The 22,961-nt window shown below is 43.3% G+C and overlaps 2 protein-coding genes across 5 annotated transcripts in view; one reads left to right on the forward strand and one right to left on the reverse strand.

Moving 5' to 3' along the window:
* Positions 1-22,961, forward strand: part of LOC126203958 (trichoplein keratin filament-binding protein) — an 801,925-nt gene that overhangs the window by 48,031 nt on the left and 730,933 nt on the right. The gene's annotated exons all lie outside the window — the stretch shown is intronic.
* The window catches only part of LOC126203957 (bromodomain-containing protein 4), a 233,537-nt gene that overhangs the window by 17,993 nt on the left and 192,583 nt on the right, over positions 1-22,961 (reverse strand). For both annotated transcript variants that reach the window (XM_049938353.1, XM_049938352.1), the window contains 6 exons: positions 21,183-21,367; positions 18,469-18,583; positions 15,859-16,052; positions 6,833-6,931; positions 4,296-4,460; positions 1,724-1,864 (listed from right to left, as the gene is read on the reverse strand). In XM_049938353.1, the coding sequence (XP_049794310.1) occupies positions 1,724-1,864; positions 4,296-4,460; positions 6,833-6,931; positions 15,859-16,052; positions 18,469-18,583; positions 21,183-21,367 (899 nt within the window). The remainder of the gene's footprint in view (positions 1-1,723; positions 1,865-4,295; positions 4,461-6,832; positions 6,932-15,858; positions 16,053-18,468; positions 18,584-21,182; positions 21,368-22,961) is intronic.

Genomic DNA, 22,961 nt, shown 5'->3' on the forward strand with positions numbered 1-22,961 from the left:
TTACCAGATTGCTTGCTGTAATTTGTGTGGTGGACAAATAATAGTTTCTGAAAATGTCTTTAAAGGAAACTGTTTAGTTCTTAGTTTGGAAATCTCTTGTTGCAATATTGTCAAAAAAAATGCACAAAAGTGAGTACGAAAATGAAAAGAACCAATTGCATGAACGCAACTGTCAGAAAACATTTGAGGGATCCAGTGGAGACATGGAAAGTGCCTCCATTGTGAAGGTCTTTCAGCGCTCTCTAGAACAACGTGGGGTTCCCAGTGCTCAAATCTTTGCTGCTGGTGATTACCGTTCATTCAAATCAATAATTGACAGCTGGCCCTATGATGATGACCTAACACCACAGAAGTTAGAAAGTGTCTGTCATGTGCAGAAATGAATGGGTACCCGACTGTGTAAAATCAGGCAGAAAGTTTCCGGCAAAAACCTTGAAGATGGCACTGACAAACCAATCAGTCAGCAAAGTGAATACTGTGACCAAGCCATAAGAATGAATACAAACAACATGGGGAAACAATGAGAAAAGCATTATGGGCTACGTTTGTCAACAAGACGTCATGTAATGAGAAGCCACAACACAGCTTGTGTTCAGGTGAAGGGTGTAAACACCGCAAAGCCGAGACAGCAGGAACCGAATATACCCACAGAAACACCATCCCTGGAGCTGCTAGAACAGTAATAAAGCAAGTATATGGAGATGTAGCACATCCACATCTTCTGAAGAAATGCCTCACAGGAAAAACGTAAGAGTTTTTGACAATGTTGTATGGACCATGGTGCCAAAAAACGCCTGCATTTGTGGGCTCGAAAACACTGAAGAATGGGGTCAGTGATGCTGGGATCATCTTCAGCGATGGAAATGCAGGCAGGATTAAGGCTCTGAAGCAATTTGGAATTAAGTCTGGCCATAAGACAGAATCAATACAACAAGAACTGGACAAACAGCAAGCTTCCAAGTCAGAAGTTGTGGTCACAAATGTAACAGAAGCAGCAAGATACCTCAGATGGAGAAAGAGATTGCATTTCTTTGATCCTGAAGAACATAAAGATTACAAAGCCGGAGAGTTTTAGGTTCTGTCTTCATTTAGTGACTTTTCCTTTACTTCACAACTCTTTTTGCAAATGTTTACCATTATTTCAGCTAAAACTGAAATTTTTGTCTCTTATTGACAGCGGTATTACATTTATGTGGATGTACAATGGTAGAGAGAGAACTTGTAGTTTGAGCATCAATACTTTTTTAAAATAATTACAAAAAAATTAAAGACTTTCATTAAAAAATTCATATGTTGATTCCAAAAGAAGTTATATATTTGACAGTTGATCAGGCAATGCATATGATATGACTATATTTTGGCAAAGTTTCTTTTTATTACCCTGGATAGTTCCTGAGAAAACAGGGTATAAATATGTTAAATTTAACATTATCAGGATAGGGAATTGATACCCCAGTTAAGATGAGGAAGAAAAGGATAACTTGATAAACTTAATAGTGAACGGAACGTATTTCTGTGGAGATAAGCACGTATGTGGAAAAAGAAAATTTTAAAAAATTTCAATTCAATTCGTTAGTAGAGATATTATAGAGTAAAATATTCCGGCGAAAGTAGAGAGAGTAGCCAAACGTCGACGAGTTTATGCGGCTGGAAACTCAAAACTTTGCACTGTTTAAAAACTTGACTGCAGCTACTACAGTGGCTGGCAGAATTTTTATCGCACCTCTGAGGACTCCGTCTCCGTCTCAGTCTCCTCCGTGTACTCCGACTCCTCGTCTTCTTCGCCGGGCCTCTGGTTGTTGGTCACAGCGGCTCCCACCTTCTTGGCGGACGGCTGCTTGGACAACACGAGTCCCGGGTTATCCTGAAAGCACATGTATCGCCGTCATCCGGGAGAGCCGACAGCAACCCGGCAACCCCTCTCGCCGGAGGTGCAGCTCGTACACACAGTATAAAGAAATGGTGGTGGCGATTTTCATTGTTGGTGGTGGTTTTTTTTTTTTTTTTCTTAGTGACTCATACTTACTTACCTCCTGTCTGTAGCGTATGCGCATGAGCGCCTGATATACTCACATTCTGCGCATAAACTGCAGCTTCTCTGTAAACAGACAATCACTCTACAGTAATATCATAACAGAAACCTTTTTGCGATAGCAACGAGCTGTAGCTGTGTTTACAGTGTTATAGCTTCTCGGCGGTTTTGGGTAATACATATTTATGATATACACTATTCAGCAACAAAACACTACTTACAGGACATAACTAACTAAAACGTACAAATGAGGACTGGAGAGTCACTAAATGGAGATTTATTTTTTGTAAATTTAAAATATTTCTTCTTTGGATTTATGATGTTTGACCGTGCAGTACAGTGGTTACATTGAGCCCTTTTGCACTTCGGACCCTACTGACCTCCGCTGGTATTCTGAATCGAGGAAGAGTTTGATGTGTGTTTTTGCGGTTCGCGTGGTCTAATATTAAAGTTTATTATTCGTGTTACAAGCTTGAATAAAAATATAGAACTTGTATATAAAGTGCTGCATTGAGATTTGTCTAAAGTATATTTTTTTGTCGGTCTACCGTACACACTATCCTTGCATTCTGTACTGAGTGTTCCAGGAAGGACCGAATAAAAGTTGGATGTGGGTGTGCTCCCATTTCGGAGAGAAACATCACATAAACTTATATTCTATGATCTGTGATTTTGAAGAGGCAGCTATATGAATATGTCAGCAATTAATATACCGCAAGTAACAAAAAAAAAGTAATTTGTGTGTTTAGTTGTGAAATCCCTTTTCGACACGTCTTCGGTAATACCAGAGTCTACAGCAATGTATTTGCAGTTCGCGTAGATACATTTTGTGATTCTGATTAGATCTGCTGTCTACATTCTTTTTTTATGTGAACTCAAGCGTTTAAAAACTGAGCAAGAATTCCTGTCTGGTTTGAACATGTTAGCCATTAGATGTCGGGCTTCAACCGATCCCGTAATCAGTAATGTGAAGAACCGTTTAATGATGTTGGTGACGACGCAACGACCTATCTAGAAACCGGGATAGGCTTCATTGAGATACTGTGCTGTTGCTTTATGGAAAATGAGCAAGTGTTACGTTCAGCCATTGTTACCAAAGATGGTCCGCCAAGTTACCTTGTCAACAAGTACTGAAGCGTAAGTTCAAGAGAATTTGCGAAGGGAATTGGACTAGGAAATGGGCCACTAAAAATGATATGAGTTTGATATTTGTGCGTCAAAATAACTGACAATGGCTTAAGTAGGGAGGATATGAAAAGCAGACTGGCAATAACAAGAAGACCATTTTGAAAAGGAGAAATATATTAACATCGAATATAAATTATAAGTGTTAAGAAGCCAATTTTAAGGATGTTTGTGTGGAGTATAGCCTTGTACAGACCTGAAACGTGGACGATAAGCAGTGCAGACAAGAAACCAGCAGAAGACTTTTAAATGTAGTGCTACAGAATAATTGTGAAGTTTAGATGCGTAGATCGGATAACTAATGAGGAGGCACGGCATTAAATTGGGGTAAATGACATGCATTACGCAACATGACTAAAAAAAAAGTGATCGGTTGATAGGACACAGCTGGGGCATCAACGTATTGTCGATTTGGTAATGAAGGGAAGAGTGGGGAATGAAAATTGTGGAGAAATACGAAGTCTTGACGACTGTAATCAAATTCAAGTGGAAGCAAATTGCAGTCATTATGCAGAGGTTAGACTACCGTGGAGCCAAGATCACAACTAGATCACGAAAATAAAAAGCTATCGTAAATCAAACACTGAGTGGCATTATGGCACTGAGAAATGTTGTATTTTGAGTTGTGCCGTAGCCCTACTTTCCTATTGTAAAACAAATACGTATGACTCCCGCTAAAGCATTCGCGTGGCACACCTCCATTGGAGCCTCAAGTCCCTGCAAAAGTCATAGGAGAAAGTGCTAGGTTAGTATCTGCACGAGAGATGTTTAATACTGCTGATCGTATTCTTTTTAATTAACGGTGGGCTGTAATGAAAAATAGTGAAATATTTCAAAATACAGGAGCAAGTAAGGAGACTCATTCCGGCAGGCGGCGTGTTAGCAACAGTGGAGTAGTTGTGAGGTATTCGCCCGCGGTCGTCACCGTCCAAGTACGAGTGATACGACCTGCAGGAGAGGTTCGCTGCCCAGGCGCAGGCGCAGCTACAGCTAGTCTTACCGTGCACTAGCGCGCTCTCTACTTGCGGGAGTTCTAGGGTGGGGCCCCGGCCCCGGGGCTGGGCTACGGCTGCGCTACCTTCAGCGCGGCCAGCTTCTTCTCGAGCGCCTGGTTCTTGCGCTGCAGGTCGTCCACCTCTGCCCGCGTCATGTCCAGTTGGCCCGCCGTGTCGTGGTACTTCTTCTCCAGCTCCTCCGTCGCCTTCTGCGCCTCGCACATCTGCTCCCGCAGTTTCTTGATCTCCTGCAACAAATCGTCACCGTCAGAAACATTGCTGAATTCTAAACTGTCCACTAGTACCGCTAGGCGTGAATGGTATTTGCATGTTATTTTACTGTTTTCCGACCAAGAATATGGGGCAATGAAATAAAACGAGGCATATGGGAAAAAAGTAAGCAAGCTGGTTATAATTTCAAAAGTAATCAACACACGACGGTCAGTGTCGTCATGGGAAAATGTTTGCGGTTGCCTACAGAACTGTGACTTCAGCCAGATGCGCACCTTTTCATACGATTCATACGAAGCAAATCAACGACCACGAATGTCTCTCTTCAGGGCTCCAATAATATGGAAATCGCGTAAAGCGCGCTCATGTTGCCAAGGCTGTGCTGTAAAACTTTCGCTGCCAAGCCGTTACACGTCGTTCATACAATCCCGATCTCTCTCCATGTGATTTCCATATTTTTGGTGCGCTGAAGAAAGACAATCGCTGCCGTCGATTTGCTTAAGACGAAGAGGTACACGCCTGGGTACAAACATGGTTCCGTAGGAAACTGCAAACATTTTTCGATGAAGGCACTGACCGTCTTGTCTCACAGCGGATAAATGTATTAACATTTATGGCGGTTACTTTTGAAATAATAAACAGTTCAGTTACTTTTTTCCATCCATCTGTCTCGTTTTCATTTGACTGCCCCTTATGGATGACGTTTATATAAAAATTAGAGAGAACTTCGTAGAAAACAGAAACACACATGTAAATATTAAGAGTTCAGATGAAAAGCCCATACTAAGCAAAGAAGTGAAAGCTGAAGCAGGAAGGAATGTACAGAAGTGCTGTAAAAGGGAAACGAAGGCAATATTCAGAGCGTTGGGAGACGCAACAATCACAAAACAGTTCCACCAAAGATGTATGAGACAGGCGGAATATCTTCAGATTTCAGGAATAAAATGTAAGAATTACAGTTACAAAAAACTGAATGTTGAAAGGTGTGAACATTGCTGAACCATCAGCACTCATGATTACAAAATTCTTTACAGAAGAATGGAAAAACTGATAAAAGACGACCTCGGGGAATATCAGTTTGGGTTCTTGAGAAATGCAGAAAAGGGCAAGGACATACTAATCCCACGCCTTATCTTAGAAGATAAGCTGAAGTGAAGAAGAAAGACCGCGCGGGATTAGCCGAGCAGTCTAAGGCGCTGCAGTTATGGACTGTGCGGCTGGTCCCGGCGGAGGTTCGAGTCCTCCCTCGGGAATGGGTGTGTGTGTTTGTGCTTAGGATAATTTAGGTGAAGTAGTGTAAAAGCTTAGGGACTGATGATCTTAGCAGTTAAGTCCCATAAGATTTCACACACATTTGAACATTTTTGAGGAAGAAAGGCAAACATATGTTTTAGCATTTGCAGATATAGAGAAGGTTTTTAGTGTTGACTGGAATGCACTCTTTGAAATTCTGGAGGTAGCAGGGAGAAAATACAGGGAGCGAAAGGCTATCTACAACTTGTACACATCAGACTGTAGTTATAAGAATCGAGAGAGAGACGGAAAGGGAAGTAGTAGTTGAGAAGGAAGTGAGTCAGGGTTGTAGTTTATCCCCGGTGTTATTCAGTCTGTACATTAGGCAAACAGTAAAGGAAATCAAAGAGAAATATGAGACAGAATTAAAGTTTAGAGAAAGAAAATTAAAATTATGGGGTCTGCTGATGACATTGTAATTTTGTTGAAGATGACAAGGGACTTGCAAGAGAAAGTAAAGAGAGTGGATAGTGTCTTGAAGAAAAGGTGAGTACCGACAGAAGTAAAACAAGGAAACGGATAATCGAATTAAATCAGGCGATGCTGGGGGAATTCGGATAGGATGAGACTCTAAAAATAGTAGATGAGTTCTACTATTTGGGCAGCATGACCGTTGATAATGGCTGAAGTAGAAAGAATATAAAATGCAGACGGGCAATAGGAAGAACAGCATTTCTGGAAAAGAGGAACTTTTTTCTGAAGATATTCCTCTGAATGAAGTGTAGCCCTGTATGTAAAAACATAAACGATAAAGAGTTCAGATAAGAAGAGAATGGAAGGTTTTGAAATGAGGTGATACGGAAGAATTCTAGAGATCGATCAGAGGGACATGTCGGATGACTAGGAGGCACTGAATAGAACTGGGAAGGAAAGGAATTTACGGCACAACTCGACTAAAAGAAGGAATTTGGTTATAAGACGTGCCCTGAGGCAGCGACGAATCTTCAATTTGGCAATGAAAGAGAGTGTGGTATTAAAAAACTGTGGAGAGAGGCCAAGGCTTGATTATAATACAATGAGCAGGTTCAGACGGATGTAGGAGGACGCAGTGGTTATGCGGTTTGCACAGGGCAGAGTGGCAGCAGCAGTTTCTTACCTGTTGCTCCTCCGAGCGCTTGGCCGCCGGAGTCTGCCCGCCCGCCTGCGTCTGCGCCCGCAGCTTCTCCACTTCCGCCTCCAAATCCAGCACGCGTGCCTGCGGCAGGAGTTGATTGAATTCGTCGGGCTCCACGGTACCAGACACCATGGAAGAAAGCACCAACCGAGATGTATCATAATAGCGAAAACTGACAGATGAAGGTATAATATAATAGGGGCGAAAACGGTCGGAAAAAAAGGTATGCAATCCAGCCGTTTGCGAGATAATTGCGTATTTGTGGTTACGTTTTTTCCGAACGTACTTCTGAGCAGAAGGCGATTCTGGTAACTGGAATCAAAGGTTTGTGTTAATCATGCCTCTTGTATTGTCGTCGTCAGAAATTTTCATCCCTTAACACGTATTTCTTTATATCTAACCGAGAAGTGAAATACCAGTTTTCATAGATTTAGCTTTAAATTTTTTTAAAGTAACGAAAAAACAGTGAAACACGTAATTGTTTTTTTCTAACCGAGAAGCCAAATACCAGTTTTCAAAGATTTGGCTTTAAAAATGCGTTCACATTAAATATTTTAATAAAACATTTCACTCCCTACTTCGATCTCTTTTGTATTTTTTTATTCTAACCCAAATACAAATTTTCATAGATTTAGCTTCAAAAATTCTTTCCTTATGAAATGTTTCCATAATAACTTTTATCCCCTATTTCGCTGCTATAGGGGTTGAATTTCCAAAAGCCATGAAACATGTACACTACTGGCCATTAAAATTGCTACACCACGAAGATGACGTGCTACAGACGCGAAATTTAACCGACAGGAAGAAGATGCTGTGATATGCAAATGATTAGCTTTTCAGAGCATTCACACAAGGTTGGCGCCGGTGGCGACACCTACAACGTGCTGACATGAGGGAAGTTTCCAACCGATTTCTCATACACAAACAGCAGTTGACCGGCGTTGCCTGGTGAAAAGTTGTTGTGATGCCTCGTGTAAGGAGGAGAAATGCGTACCATCACGTTTCCGACTTTGATAAAGGTCGGATTTTAGCCTATCGCGATTGCTGTTTATCGTATCGCGACATTGCTGCTCGCGTTGGTCGAGATCCAATGACTGTTAGCAGAATATGGAATCGGTGGGTTCAGGAGGGTAATACGGAACGCCGTGCTGGATCCCAACGGCCTCATATCACTAGCAGTCGAGATGACAGGCATCTTATCCGCACAGCTGTAACGGATCGTGCAGCCACGTCTCGATCTCTGAGTCAACAGATGGGGTCGTTTGCAAGACAACAACCATCTACACGAACAGTTCGACGACGTTTGCAGCAGCACGGACTATCAGCTCGGAGACCATGGATGCGGTTACCCTTGACGCTGCATCACAGACAGGAGCGACTGCGATGGTGTACTCAACGACGAACCTGGGTGCACGAATGGCAAAACGTCATTTTTTCGGATGAATCCAGGTTCTGTTTACAGCATCATGATGGTCGCATCCGTGTTTGGCGACCTCGCGGTGAACGCACATTGAAAGCGTGTATTCGTCATCGCCATACTGGCGTATCACCCGGCGTGATGGTATGGAGTGCCACTGGTTACACGTCTCGGTCACCTCTTGTTCGCATTGGCGGCACTCTGATCAGTGGACATTACATTTCAGATGTGTTAAGACCCGTGGCTCTACCCTTCATTCGATCCGATAATGCACGACCGCATGTTGCAGGTTCTGTACGGGCCTTTGGGGATACAGAAAATGTTCGATTGATGCTCTGGCCAGCACATTCTCCAGATCTCTCACCAACTGAAAACGTCTGGTCACAATACGCCAGTCACTACTCTTGATGAACTGTGGTATCGTGTTGAAGCTGTACTTGTACACGCAATCCAAGCTCTGTTTGACTCAATGCCCAGGCGTATCAAGGCCGTTATTACGGCCAGAGGTGGTTGTTATGGGTACTGATTTCTCCGGATCTATGCACCCAAATTACGTGAAAATGTAATCACATGTCAGTTGTAGTATACCAGTAGTGTATTTCAACTGACAAGCCAAATTCAAGTTTTCACAGATTTAGCTTTAAAAATACTTACATAATGAAATATTTTCGTAAAATACTTTATCCCCTGTCTCACCCCATTAGGGGTTGAATTTTTTTAAAAAAACACATTAACTTGATTTTTTTCATTTGTAACCGAGAAGTCAAATACCATTTTTCATGTATGTAGCTTTAAAAATACTTTAGTAGTTTTTTAATGATTAATTTTTAAAAAAAGAGCTTCCCACTGTTTCATTCCCATAGCGGTTAAATTTTTAAAAATGCTGAAACCCCTAATTTTCATCTCCGATTGGGAAAGCGAATAAAATTTTCGTTGGTCTAACTTAAAAATTGCTTTAATAGCAACATTTTTAAAAAATAAAATAAAAAAGCTTTTATCCCCTATTTCTCCCCCTTGAAATGTAAACTTTTCCATTACCCCATTTTAGAAATACGACCAAGTATTTGTTCTCAAAGAGCCATAAGCGATATTTGGCAACCTAAACTTGCTGTTCAGCAACATGCAATATTGCTTAATATAGACAGATAGTGACAATTAAAAATTAACAGGGGATGGTCGGGAGAGTCCTCCCAGAAGCGAGTGCTTTTCTTTAGAGATTACATGGACTGCTTGTGGGCGTGAAAGACGCGCGTGTCATATTGTTTTTGGCAGGGCCACGCGTGACACAGACAGCTGACAAAGCTGTTGAAGTAACGACCGCACTCCTGCGTTTGGTAACCTGTCACTTGGCAGCGCAGTCGCGGCCCGTGGGCGAGTCTTACTGGAGCGGCGAAAATAACCGGCCGCTCTGCTGAAACGGTGCGGGGCGGTAGAACGGCGTCCTTGCTTGGATGTATACGGAGCAGTTCAGATCATAAATTGGCGCATTTGGTTGTAAAAGAGCAAAATGGTCTAAGGCAACAAGGGCAAACTCTGAAGCAATGGGTCTTACTGAGGTCTAAGGCAATCACGTTATCCAAATACTCCAAGGATATGTAAAGAAGCCTAAGGTTGCAATTTTTTGGAGCTCCCTAGAGAAGCATCGAAAATTTAAGCTTAGTTTGATATTGTGGTCTCGCAATGTGCTCATTAAGAATTCGGTTTTGCATGCTCAGAGTAAAACGGAAACAATTCTTTTTATTCGAAGTTAAGCAGTATGCAATGAGCTTCTATTCTTTTGACTAATATTCTACTGCATATAACCGTGGTGAAAAATAACCTGCGTGGTGCTGTAAGTCGTGCTTATTTCTTTTTTTCTTTTTGGTGTTGGCTTTGTCCAGACCTAATACCTACATTCTTCCATCCTAGGATAACGCATGTTCAATTAAAGACTGCACATGTTGATTGGTTGGAATCGTTTTGGTGACTACTGTAAACTGTTGATGATTTATTTGTGCAATTGTGGAAGAGAATTTCCTTGTTATTTGACTGTTTCGTCGTATTTATTCTGGTGGTACGAAGTATTTACGTACATTTCAGGGAAATAAAAACTGCAAACTTAAAAATACTCGATTCATACAAACGTACGAGGAATCGTAGTCAAGATCGCCTTCCACAGTTACTGAAGCTAATCAGATTGATCACCTTACTACGGTAAACGTGTGTGTAGAGTCGTATGTGTCACTTTTTTAGAGTACCAGCGATCTAAGAAGTGTAGAGTTTTTTCTCTTTATTTCCAGTCAGGTATCAGTGATGGATGCTGTTGTTTGACGTCACAGTGCAGGCTTCGGTTTTACTTCGTCAGGTCTGAATATAGTTACTGGAGGCTGACACGACCATCGCTTGGGAAGAAAGAACAAAGTTCGCGGAAGTGCATGTTATAATTGCTGCACAAGCCGTTTCAATTTATTTCTAAATCTCGGTCAGTGTAGCACAGTTGTTGTGGTGAAGAATATCCCTGGCGGTTCTTCTTCATAGAATCCCAGGCAAGCTATATTTGATGGGCGTGAGAGAAATTTAATTGTGCCCCTTCATTTACCCCAGTATTCTTGTTCTTATCGGTAGTAATATGACGGTAAGCGGTCCTTTTGGTAGTAAAATTCCTCATTCCCATGTAATGTTCACTTAAAAAACACCCAGTTCTTGTTAATTCGCACACTAATTAGTATCGTTCGAGAAAGCGTGTTTTAAGTTATCTCCTTCGAGGGTGGCTGCGCTACCTGAGAAGTCTTTGAAAGAAATTTTCTACCATCTGATCTAATTTCCTCCTCCCCCTCCCCCTCCCCCCGCCCCTCCCCCTCCGATATCGTGGCTAGAACACACTCGCGCTTATGGCTTCCCTGTCGTAAGAGGCGACTAAAAGGAGTCTTATACCTAGTCATGTTTCTATGTTGATGACTCAGCTATTTTAAGGACAGCCGTCAGTTTTAGCTCATTTCATAACCTCTTCCTTAACCTTTTTCAGTTAATTACTTATGGTCCCGCCGTAAGGTTTGACCTCCTCTGTAAATTTTACAGATACTGGGCCGTTTGGAAAAGAACACCTTACGTGGTGTATAATATTTCCGTCATTGTGCGAATCTTTGTTTTCACTGGAAACCCAGCACCATAGCCATTCTGTTGGGGGGGGGGGGGGGGGGGAGACGTCGTTGCTCGGGGCTCGTACACCACACGGTTGTAGCCCGCTGACTCTCCAGATAAAGCTCTGCTTTAGTCTGAGCCGTAAATTCCCGATGTATGCGACGGAAATGGCACCTGTCAAATCTGGAACTCCGGCTAGGTAGCCTCTGCCGTAAGGAGAGCTCAGATCGCAGGGAGTGGCATCGGAGCGGGAGATCCGCAATGAAACGGATCAAACTCGCCCATACCGGCGGTCGCGCCAACATGGCCGTCTCAGCAGTTAGAAAGCAAGATTTGAATACAGATACTTACCCAGTTCTTGGCATGCTTCAGAACTGACTGAGAATCTTCAGCAACAACAAAGGCACTGTTCTCCGTTGAGAATATTAAGGATAGGTTCGGGAAAGTTGCTGCAATAGAGAAAATGAGAAAAGGATTTTTGTTGGTCAAGATTTTGAATCCTAACCAATAACAGGCATTTCAGATCTCCAACAAGCTTGGAGATGTAGCAATTACCATCTCTTTTCATAACAAACTCAGCAGGATTCATTGTCTTATCTTCCACATGGATCTGACACTACACAAACAGACGAAGAACTGCGCACTAATTAGAGTGGTGTGCATTCAGAGAGGACCTGAGGATAATAGAGTGGGCCCTGGAGCCTTCATTCTGCCTTTCAGTGAAAAACTTTTACCTGAGAATATTAAGATCATGATTCATAGGTGTGATGCCAAATCGTATTTTTCTCCTCCTGAGAGATGTTTCAGGTGCCACAGGCTTGGACACATGGACTAATGAGGCTACTTGTGGGACGTGTGGAAGAACAATGCACGAGGGCAGATATTGCGTAAACAACCCCCTACATTTGTAAACAGCCCAGTACACCACCCGCCTTATTTGCTAATATATTAAATTTTCAAGACGGAAAAGAAAAACCAGGAATATAAAACACTTGATCGTCTGTTGCATCAATATTGTAAGAAAAAATTTGAATGACTGTAGTCATTCAAACTTTTTCTTACAATCTTGATGCAACATACGTTCAAGTGCTTTATATTCCTGGGTTTTATTTTCTCTCTCCCAATCCATATAACGCCAAACTTTGCAAACATTCACACGTTGCGCAATGACAAGGACTCGGACACCAGCTCATGGTCCTAGCCAAATGTCAGTGCCTGTTTTTCAGTCAGGAGATAGTACATCAGTGTCCCCCCCCCCTCTCTCTCTCTCTCTCTCTCTCTCTCTCTCTCTCTCTCTCTCTCTCGAGGTCGAGTTGATGAATACTGATGACTCAACAGAAAAATAATCTATACTCCCATTTCCGCTTTGCTGCTTTCTCAGAACCCAGTCTGATGATCTTTCAGTGGAATTGTAACGGCTACCATCGCCAACTACCCGAACTCCTTCGATTAACGGCTACTTACTGTGCAGTCGGCGTGGCATTTCACTGGACATGATTCTCAGCTCCCTATTGTTAAAAATTACAGATCCCAACGCAAAAATATTGTTAACACCGAGAGGGAAGTCTGCACACTCATATACTCCGACTCTTTCAGGAAGCAGCTGCCACTGAATACTGCATTAGAAACTGTGGCTGTTCCGTGTTCACCTGCTAACTAGGGTAATTGTATGTAATATCTCAAATTAGCAAGCTTTCACCTCCAAAGGATATCGAAGGAGTGGTACAAGATACTACTGACACGATTATACACGCTGTGGAAGGAACAACACCCTGTTCATCAGGCCCTTCCTGCCGGAATGTGACGTGGTGGTGTGGAGAAATAGCTGCAGCTATCAGAGAGCGTCAAAGGGCACTTCAGTACACAAACGCCATCCTTTCACGTAACATTTAATAGCGACCAAGAGCGAAGGCGCGGTTTTTAATTTAAAAAAAGCGCAAATGTTGTGAACAATATGTACATTTACGGGAGCCCACACTCCATCGTCTCAAGTATGGGCTTAACTCGACAGCATTTGCGGACACTCACTGTACAGCAGTTCGTGGCACCTCCCTCAGTGGAGACATCTGTACTGATCGCAAGGTCATTGCCCCACAATTCACTAAAGTGTCCGCATATAGTAACTACCATCCTAATTTACTGACCTGGAAGGCCCTGGCGCAGAAAACTATTTATCCTTCCATGCAGGAGGCCTCGAATCACAGTTGCTCCATTAGTGAATGGGAGTTCCGGCGTTCTTTCTCAGTGTGTCGAGACACAGCCCCAGGACCTGACAAAATCCGTAACCAAATGCTTAAACATATTAACAGCGACAGTATAAAACACATCTTCGGGTTTTTGAATCGTTTTTTGCTAGAAGGGCAGTTTCTCTCCCAATGGTGGGAGCGTGTTGTTATTCCTATCCCGAAACTGGCAAAATAGCCTCAAATTTTGACTAATTATCGACCAATCTTTGTAACGAATGGGCTCTAAATTATTTGAAAGAATGGTCAGCGGACGAGCATGTTGGTGCCTGGAAGCCTTATCACATTTCTCAAAATTTCAAAGTGGTTTTAAGGTACTCCGGTCCACCACAGACCAACTGAAATGTCTCGGATCTGCAATGCGCAATGCTTTTGTGCTTTGCCAACACGTAATCGCTGTGTTCTTTGACTTATGGAAGACGAACGATACCAATTGTTTGAGTTGGACTCCTGGGGTTGCTTATCAGTTTCTATCAGTAATGTCCTAATCCGTCTGACTGTTTTGGGTGTAATAAGTCCAACCTTATTCTGCATACCTTGGATTTAGCCCTCAAAAACCAATATGTACAGGAATCTAGAATACAGAAAATTCAGGGACAGGTTCTGAGCGTATCCATCTTCCCCATCGCCATCAGTGGTATTGTGACTGTAGTGGGACCCACAGTCTCACCATCACTGTATGTTGACAATCTGTGCCTGTATTACAGCTCCACATCATTGCATACCACAGAGCGGAAATTTCAGGGAGCCATACAGAAAGTACATAATTGCACCCTGAATCAGGGATATCAGTTCTCTCCCGCGAAAACTCGCGTTATGCACTTTTGTAGACTCAGAAATGTGCATCCTCACCCAGAACTCTATCTCGGTGACCTGTTATTTGACGTCGTTGAAAATTTTAAATTTTTAGACCTTTAATTTCATAGTAGGCTAACATGGTTACCACATGTACACCAGGTCAAGGCAGATTGTATGAGGGAACCTAATACTGTCAGATTTCTCAGCAGAACTTCCTGGAGCACAGACCACACTGCTCTGTGATTTTACAAAAGATTTGATCTTACTCCACCTGGACTATGGATGTGGCGCCTACAGGTTGGCGACATCATTAGTTTTGAGCTTGTTATACCCTCGTCACCGTAGTGGTATGCGGTTGACAGCTGGAACCTTCCCTATGAGCCGTGTAGATAGCCTCTTGGTGAAGGCTCGCATTGCACCACTGAGATACCAGCAACTGGTGGTGAACTATGTGGTCACAATCCGTTAGATGCCTACCCGTGCATGTTACTCGACTCTGTTTTATAGCCAACAGTTAAGAGTATTTCCAAATCGCTCAAAAATGTGTGCACCATGTGGGATAGGATTGGAGGCTCTGTGTAAGGAGCAATTCCCCCCTGTTGTCTACGTTCATGGAGGCGCTCCCTGTGGTGTGTACTATGATTCGGATCGACCTTTTCCATGGTCCCTAAGAAAATACTGACCCCACCACACGCCTGTTCCATTCAGTCCTCGATGACTACCCAACTCCAAATGCGTCAACACAGGTGGATCGAAGGTCAACGACGGAGTTAGTTTTGCTTTTGCACACGTAAGGGGGGGGGGGGGGGAGGGGCACAAGAAGTATTCTCTGCTGAGTGCACGTAGCGTAAAAACTGCAGAGTTGGTCGCCATAACACGATCCCTGCTATACATTGAAAATCTAGCAACAAAGAACTTCCTGGTTGGAAGCGACCCCACGAGCTACTTGCAAAGCATATCTCAGTGTTACCTCGGAAACTTTTTAATTGCTACCATCCAAGGACTTTCACAGCTCCGGATCCACTGTAACATCCATGTGATCGAGCCACATGTTCTGGGAATTGAGTTAGTTGACAATTAGCGAAAGAAGCAACCACGTGAGACAAACTTGAATTTGGAGTAGGGCACAGACTTAAAATTGCAGCTGCGACATTAAATTTTGAACCTCTGTGGTGTGAATGGCTAACTAACACGGCCCTCAGCAAGCTGAAGGCAATTAAGGGACCACCTAGGCGTAACATATTTCTCTTCAAGCCAAATAATACAAAGGGCGACTGAGAGCACGCTAATGTGTGTGTTCAGGGACGCAGCAAGTTGTTTATTATATGGGAAGGACTCGTTATATCTAACCGGTGCTCTTACAAAGTGCGCCTCTTGTAGAGATGCGCATTTGCTGGCGGCCCCGAGTGTTGGGAAGTCTGTGCACTCACCTGGAGGCGCTTGTTCTCGCGCTCGACTGCCTCCTTGTTGCGGAGTTCGAGCGCGAGCATCTGCTTGGTCGACTGCAGGTCGTCGCGCACCTTATCGATGTCGTCGAGCTCGTCGGGCTCCGCGGCGTCGGGCTCTACCTCGGCCTTCTGGATCTGCTCCTCGATGGTCATCTGCCGCCGGAACTTGCGCAGTCCTGGGCCACACACGAGACAAGTGCTGCGAGGTGCAAAATGGTAGCCAGCCGAGCAAAGTGAATTCGACAAACAGTAATTGCTCGATCCAGCTCACATCACTTTGTGTTGACAATGGCGCCGAGCTTTGAACGTTTCTCGTGTTGCCACCATAGCAACGAACATCCGAGAATGCTCGCTTCTGAAAAGCGAAACTAGTCCAGTAAATCAGATAGTATGCGATCTGCGGCAGTTTACCTTCACATTAAAGTAAGTGAATTTACAGATCGAGCCATTGTATTTTTGAGGACATTTTAATATTGAACTATGGTTATAACTGTATTGCCCTAAAATTTTCACCTGCAGCTTCATATACAATGCCTATTGAGAAAGAACTGAAAGGGGATAAAAGTATTACTACAGTTTTAGTTGTTGAAATGTGAGGTACGAGATCATCCACTCTCTCCGCTGGTTTACAATTTAACAAATTGTTTACGTAGCAACGTAGAAAGATCTCTACTGGTGTTAAATCTGGTGATCTTGGGCTTGCTAACTTCCTAGGAATACGGGCACTAGAGAAATATTTAACCCTTTCCGAGTCATAGTTTATCTGAAATGGTGTGATGTAATTTTTTGTTTTCTAGGCTAAATTTTCAATTTTCCACCATGTTGGTCTTCAGGCGAATTAATATCGTGATATCCGTTACACAACACGTCGACATCCTCCCTAGTTGTCTTCGTCGGGTGTAGACCGCAGTTTTCATTGCTGGGTGTTTTGTCTGTAACCAGACCGTGAACGGGACACGTAGTACCTTGCTCTAGCGATGTTTTCCGGCGCCATCAATGAAATAAGACAAGACAGTATCGCTGAAATTTAAGATGGACCGAAAAATCGTAATGTGATAAACAAAGAGAACGTCGTAAGGACTGAAGTACAGCGTTAACGCCTAGGTAGGCACTTATCTACAACTTTTTGTTTGGTTTGTTTCCAAACAGCTGGCAACGAAATATGCGCTCTAAATCTGACGAAAACAAGTAGGCAAATCCAACCCCGACCCATCCCGGCCTGCTCAAAAATAATGTCCTCACCTTGTAGATGGCAGTACTCGCTACTCTGCACCATGCTTCTTCGTTTTATACGTAACTAACTTCTCGTACGTTTTAAAACATCCGGTCTAATTTCCTGCACTGGCACCTCTTTTGGCATGTTAGTTCGACTCTACCGCTTGCTCAGGGAGCTCTGCAGATAGTGTGGTTAGGTTTCCTGACAAAGCGGCGCGGTCTACTTACCCTCAGCACAGATGTTTTACAGCGGAGACGCCGGGAAGTGGGATGAAAGTGTTCTAAAGAGACAGAGCCAAGAGCCCGGGCCGCGTGCTACAGAAATAGTGCCCAGATAATCGGCTAGATTGTTTTCTCGCTACTACTTATTTACGAAAGGAGTGGAAAAGGGAAGGGATTAGCCGCAAATAACTTAGCGTCTATTGCAACTGAAAGACTCTGCAGCGGCGGAAAAACATAAAAACATTGTTGTGTACGATAGTTTCGTTAAGAAACATGTAACACATTATTTCTGCTGTAACAGAATTGTACCGTCCGCATTCTCTGCACTGCAGTGTTTTTTTTTCTTTTTTTTTCCAGAGCTTGCCCCTCTACCCAGATCTTATGCAACAGCCCTTGTATTTTTCTGTCTTTAAGAACACCGCAAGTGTGTGATGTAGTCAACTTGTAAATTGTAAAAGTCCCGAAACCATCGTCTTATTAATTTGTTTCGTCACATTTGATCACATTTGTAGAAACATGTTTAATTTTATAAAACTGTGTGTGTGTTGGGGGGGGGGGGGGAGACATAGGCCTTCTTCACGTTGTTCGTGTGATCGTTATAACGGTACGTACTTTTAAAGCGATCGTACTGTACGCTGAGAGCGTTACGTTTTTTACGTGCTTTTATTATTGTCACAGTGAAGTGGTCTGATACTGAGGCTCTGCATTCCTGTTTGGAAGGAGAGTGGGATATCGAGTCAGTTTGCGCCATATAATTATGTCGCTCTGTCACTTAAAGCTTAAACAAGCTACGGCAAAACTCTTAGTATACTCAGTGTTTACTTTTGTTCCCCCTGTAGCGACAGAGCTTCTTGTTACTTTTTGCCTTGAATTATTTTAGGCGCTACAATAGTTTTCATGTACTTCAGAAATCTTTCCTTCTCGTCTGTAAGGTTCGTGAACTCCTCAAAAGCCTGTTGCCAAAAGCTTCTACCATTTTAGCAAACGCATATATGGTTATACCATTTCCTGAAAAAAGTGTTATTACCAGTAGAATTATCGTGTTGCCCTTGGTATGTATTACGAGAAAAACAGAAGAATTTAAGCACCCTAGTGACGTGTGTGGCCGATTGTATGTTGCAGTTTGTGAGAGCTACACAGCGTGCTGCTACTTACCATCGAGTTGCGGTTTACTGCGGTCGTTGGTGACCACCCTCTTGAGCTTGATTCCGCTCTGGATCTCCTTCAGCAGTTGGTTGTGCACTGTGTCCTTCTCTGACTCGTACATGAACTGCGAACACAACAGTATTTCAGATTTCGCAGTCTCCACACAGTATTACTGTTGGCACTCGACACCATCTGCCCGATTTCTGCATGGGATACCAGAGTTTAATACCTTGCTTCTATTCTCAGGATACACACATTGTATGACTATGAAATTATGACTAGATTGTGAACCTATAAAAGGATACAGCGACCCTATTGCATTGTTGGTATCGTTCGCTTGTGATCTTAAACAATAACTTGTAGAATTGAGTTGCTGATTGTTAAAAGGACGTAAGTCCTTTCAAAATGTTGCCTCTGTCTCTCAAACTGCCGCAGCTGGGGGTTACTCGTGAACTGCCGTAGTTAAAAGTGTAGGAAGACTGGCGGATATAACAAACAGTAGTTTGAACGACCAAAAGGATGGTCTTGGAGAGCGCAGAATTCCACGACAGGATACCTGTCAACAGAAGTAGCACCTGAAACAGCTGTTCATTCATTACCGCTATAGTCAACTCAAAAATATGTCATTGATCACTGTGTGCCGTGTTTCCAAAATGAGGACTATTCTAGTAATGTCTACTACTTCCCAGTCACGCCCAATGAGAGTTACGGGAGGTGCTGGAAAAGTTTTCAGAATGGAATAGAAAGAAACGACTTGCGTCGGTGAAACTTTTCTAGTTTTCAAAGTAGTGTCCGTACACAATGAGGCACTTTGTCCATCTGTGTTCCAATGCCTTGATCCCATCTCAAAAATTAGTTCCTCAGGCCTGCAAAGGACATGTCAACATCGAATTTCAGTTCTTCGTTTGAAGAGAATCTGCGTCCATCGAGGAAAATTTTGAGCTCGGGAAGGAGACGGAAGTCTCACGAAGCCAAATCAGGCGAATAAGGTGGGTGTGCAAACAGTTCGTATCTTAGCGGCGTAGTTCACATCTTTTTGGCATGGGAGTGACACTTGTGTGTGGGCGCGCATGAACCCGTTTCATTTGTGATCAAAAAACGAATGCAAAAAATCTTGTTCGTTGTTCTGAAAACGGTCAAACGTTGTTCGGGCATTTACATTGTGATACAATTCTGATCCTGCCTTAAGAGTCACAGCACCCATCTAGCAGATATTTTCTCATATCCAATTACACTATTAAAATGTGATGTGCCCATGCAGAAGATACCCCTACAGCTTTAAAATTTGTCGCACTTTCAGTCGACGATCCTCCATGAGAATTTAATGCACTTCCGCTATAACTTCTGGGGCAGTGGCATGTCTTAGCCAACGAAAATGTGGAGCATCATATAAGCTGTCCCGACCAATTTAAATTTGTTTATACACTTAGTAACAAGTGAATATGAAGGAGCAGAGCCCCCTGTGTGTTCTGAAAATCAGCGTGAAATTTCCTTTGCTTCCATATATTTCTGTACAAAGTACTTGGTCATTGCTCGAATCTCGATTTTTTTCCATCTCCACAAATCTCTACACGGGAACAACAAAAGGGAGATGTCCGCAGCGGAGGTTGCCCAGAGCACTGAGGCGTCACTTGTTTACTCATAAGGGATGACCTATTATTACCCCGGACCCCCGTAGCGCTAGCACTGACGTGATTCAGCGAACTGTTCAAATTACTCTCATGATAAGCGACTCCGTCGCTCCAACCAGCATTCCAACTGGAGAATGTAGATTGGTCTAAAACGTCAGATTGAATTCTTCTGCATAGTTGGGCACGTACGTTTGCCATAGGAACGAACGTCTATCTAGATTCTGAAGTGATTTCTTCTGTGCAGTGGATCGAGTCTACATTGTTGCATGTTCTCAACGTTGTGGAATGTTTCAACACTGATAGGTACCTAGCCATTGGAAGCTATTGACACTGTGTCGCTTTTCATAATAACTGGTTCAAGTAGTCATCACATCTCAGTTCTGGTTTAGTAATTGTAGTAGTTACTGGAACAGTGCGTTCATTTTATACAGCTCCATCTCTTGCTCTAGCATCGTGCTTGGCCGCAATACAATAATTGTACTTAAATGTATTGAAAACAGCGCAACATTGATCGCTGGTGTGTGAATTTTACTCTGGTAGTTATAGTTTCGTAATTATACAATATATGTCACCTCTGTTACAAACACTGTGTTATATGCCTCGTGAAAAAAGTAAGGAAGATAAGGATATAACATCCCTTCGACGATGAGAATATTAAACACAAAGTAAAAGCTCGGGTAAATGAAGCATAGGGATGAAAATCAGCCATACCGACGTAAGAACAGCTATCCATGCGTTCGCCTTAATCGATTAAGGAAAAGCACGGAGTACTTGAATCAGGATGGCTGTTTGCGGTTCCAGTTGTCCTGAATGTCTCAACCCCTGGATCGCGATATTCTAGGCCACAGCTGGGCAGTGTACTGGCCATTGGACACGCCGGCCCTAGTAGGATACTACCTGCCGTGTAAATAGGCCAATACGCACGAGTACTGCCCCGATGTAGTACAGGTCCCAGGTAATCGAAGACACGCTCGTACGTCAGTAGTGCAGCACGGACAAGAGTGGACAGGACTTGAGGAGTCGTAGGTTCGTCGTATTCCCGTGGAGGGGAGGGGGAGGGGAGACTGGTTCTTGTTGCAGGTCGTCGCTCACCTTGTCCTTGACCTTGATCTTGGGGATGAGCGGGCTGCTCCGGTCGTTGCATTGGACGTGCCGCAGGCGCCTGCCGTGCTCGATGTCCTTCATCATGGCGCCCCAGTCGGGCCGCTTCCGGGGCCGGCTGCGGAGGGCTTCCAGCTTGGCGGCTTTCTCTGGGGGCAGTGGCTGGGTCGGCGGCTCTGCAACAGCCGGTAGGTACTGTACACTGGGTGGTGACTGGCGGTGAGTGGCCGCGGCCGGCCCGGCTGGCGACGGGATGCTCGGGCGGACCGCCAAATGCGAGTAGTTCTGCGACTCGGGAAATGGGGCGGGGCGGCACTGCGAGGAGCGGGCAGGCGCGAGCATCACGTCGCTCTAGTAATCAATTGTCCCTGCTGCAGGCCACCTCGGCCAGCAATGTGAGCAGGGAAACGAGTGTATTGAAACGGAAACATTTTTTGACGTGGAAACACGTATTATCTCGTCGGCCGAACTTTCTCGAGTGACCGAATATGTGAGATTGAATCGCTAATAACGCGAGACTAGTAAAGCATGAACACTGAGTCAACGGACAGGTCTTGTATGTACGTGTTTCTCGCGCTGTATTTGTTTTGCCTGTGACGTCGTCGTACTAGTGTAGGCGCATGCGCGTGATTGTTACAAATTAGCTTTGTGTAAAATTATAAACAGGCGTCACTTAGAAAGATGTTTAGGTAGGGCATTGATTCCGGTGTCATTGTGATGAGCTTGAGAATCACTACTAGGACGCACAGTGACGCAATAAAATATTCGTGACACAATAAAATATTCGTGACACAATAAAATATTCGTGACACAATAAAATATTCACCGGAATATAAGTGAAAATCAGTGTTAAATAGAAAATTACAAAATAACGAAAGATGTCGTAAAAATGCTCGAAACTACAGAAAACGCAAGTCGGAGGAAAATTTGCGCGAAAGGAATCCAGAAAACCCAAAATGACCAGTGCCCAGCAAATGCGGGAGCTACAAAAGCGTCGAAAAGGTTGTGACAAAATGGCGCAAAGCGGTTACGTAGCTGGCCCATAGAGCATACACTATTATTACACCCTGTGTAACCATTTTATTAAAAAGATTGATAGTTAACTACGTATTTTTACTGTGAAACTGGGCCCCACGCTTGACTAACAAGGAGAGCTAGTCCCCTTCGATTTTCTTCACACTTAGCCGGCCGGTGTGGCCGTGCGGTTCTAGGCGCTACAGTCTGGAACCGCGAGACGCTACGGTTGCAGATTCGAATCCTGCCTCGGGCATGGATGTGTGTGATGTCCTTAGGTTAGTTAGGTTTAAGTAGTTCTAAGTTCTAGGGGACTGATGACCATAGATGTTAAGTCCCATAGTGCTCAGAGCCATTTGAACCATTTTTTTTTCTTCACACTTACATGATTTGAAACTTAGAGTTCTGACACCATTTTCCTAAAGCAACACGACACAATTTTCAGAATAACTCGATAAAATCATCTTTGGAGATCAGAAAATTTCCGAGCGCTGTTAAATATAAAACATTTACAATCATTTAATGTAATCGCCAGCAGCTGAGTGTGTAGCGTACAAGTTTCCTAACTGTAATGTCGATGGTTCGAACCTCGCAGGGTAACAACTTTTGTTTAAGTGCTGTATTTATTATCAAATGGAAAAGTAAAGTAACAAGTATAGAATCACAATTTTTAATTAAAATCATACTTTTTATTTTTAATTACTGGTCATACAAATTAAAGTATGATGCAGACATGTGAAATGCCATATTGTTAAA

Source organism: Schistocerca nitens, chromosome 9 (assembly GCF_023898315.1).
Source record: "Schistocerca nitens isolate TAMUIC-IGC-003100 chromosome 9, iqSchNite1.1, whole genome shotgun sequence".
NCBI lineage: Eukaryota > Metazoa > Arthropoda > Insecta > Orthoptera > Acrididae > Schistocerca > Schistocerca nitens.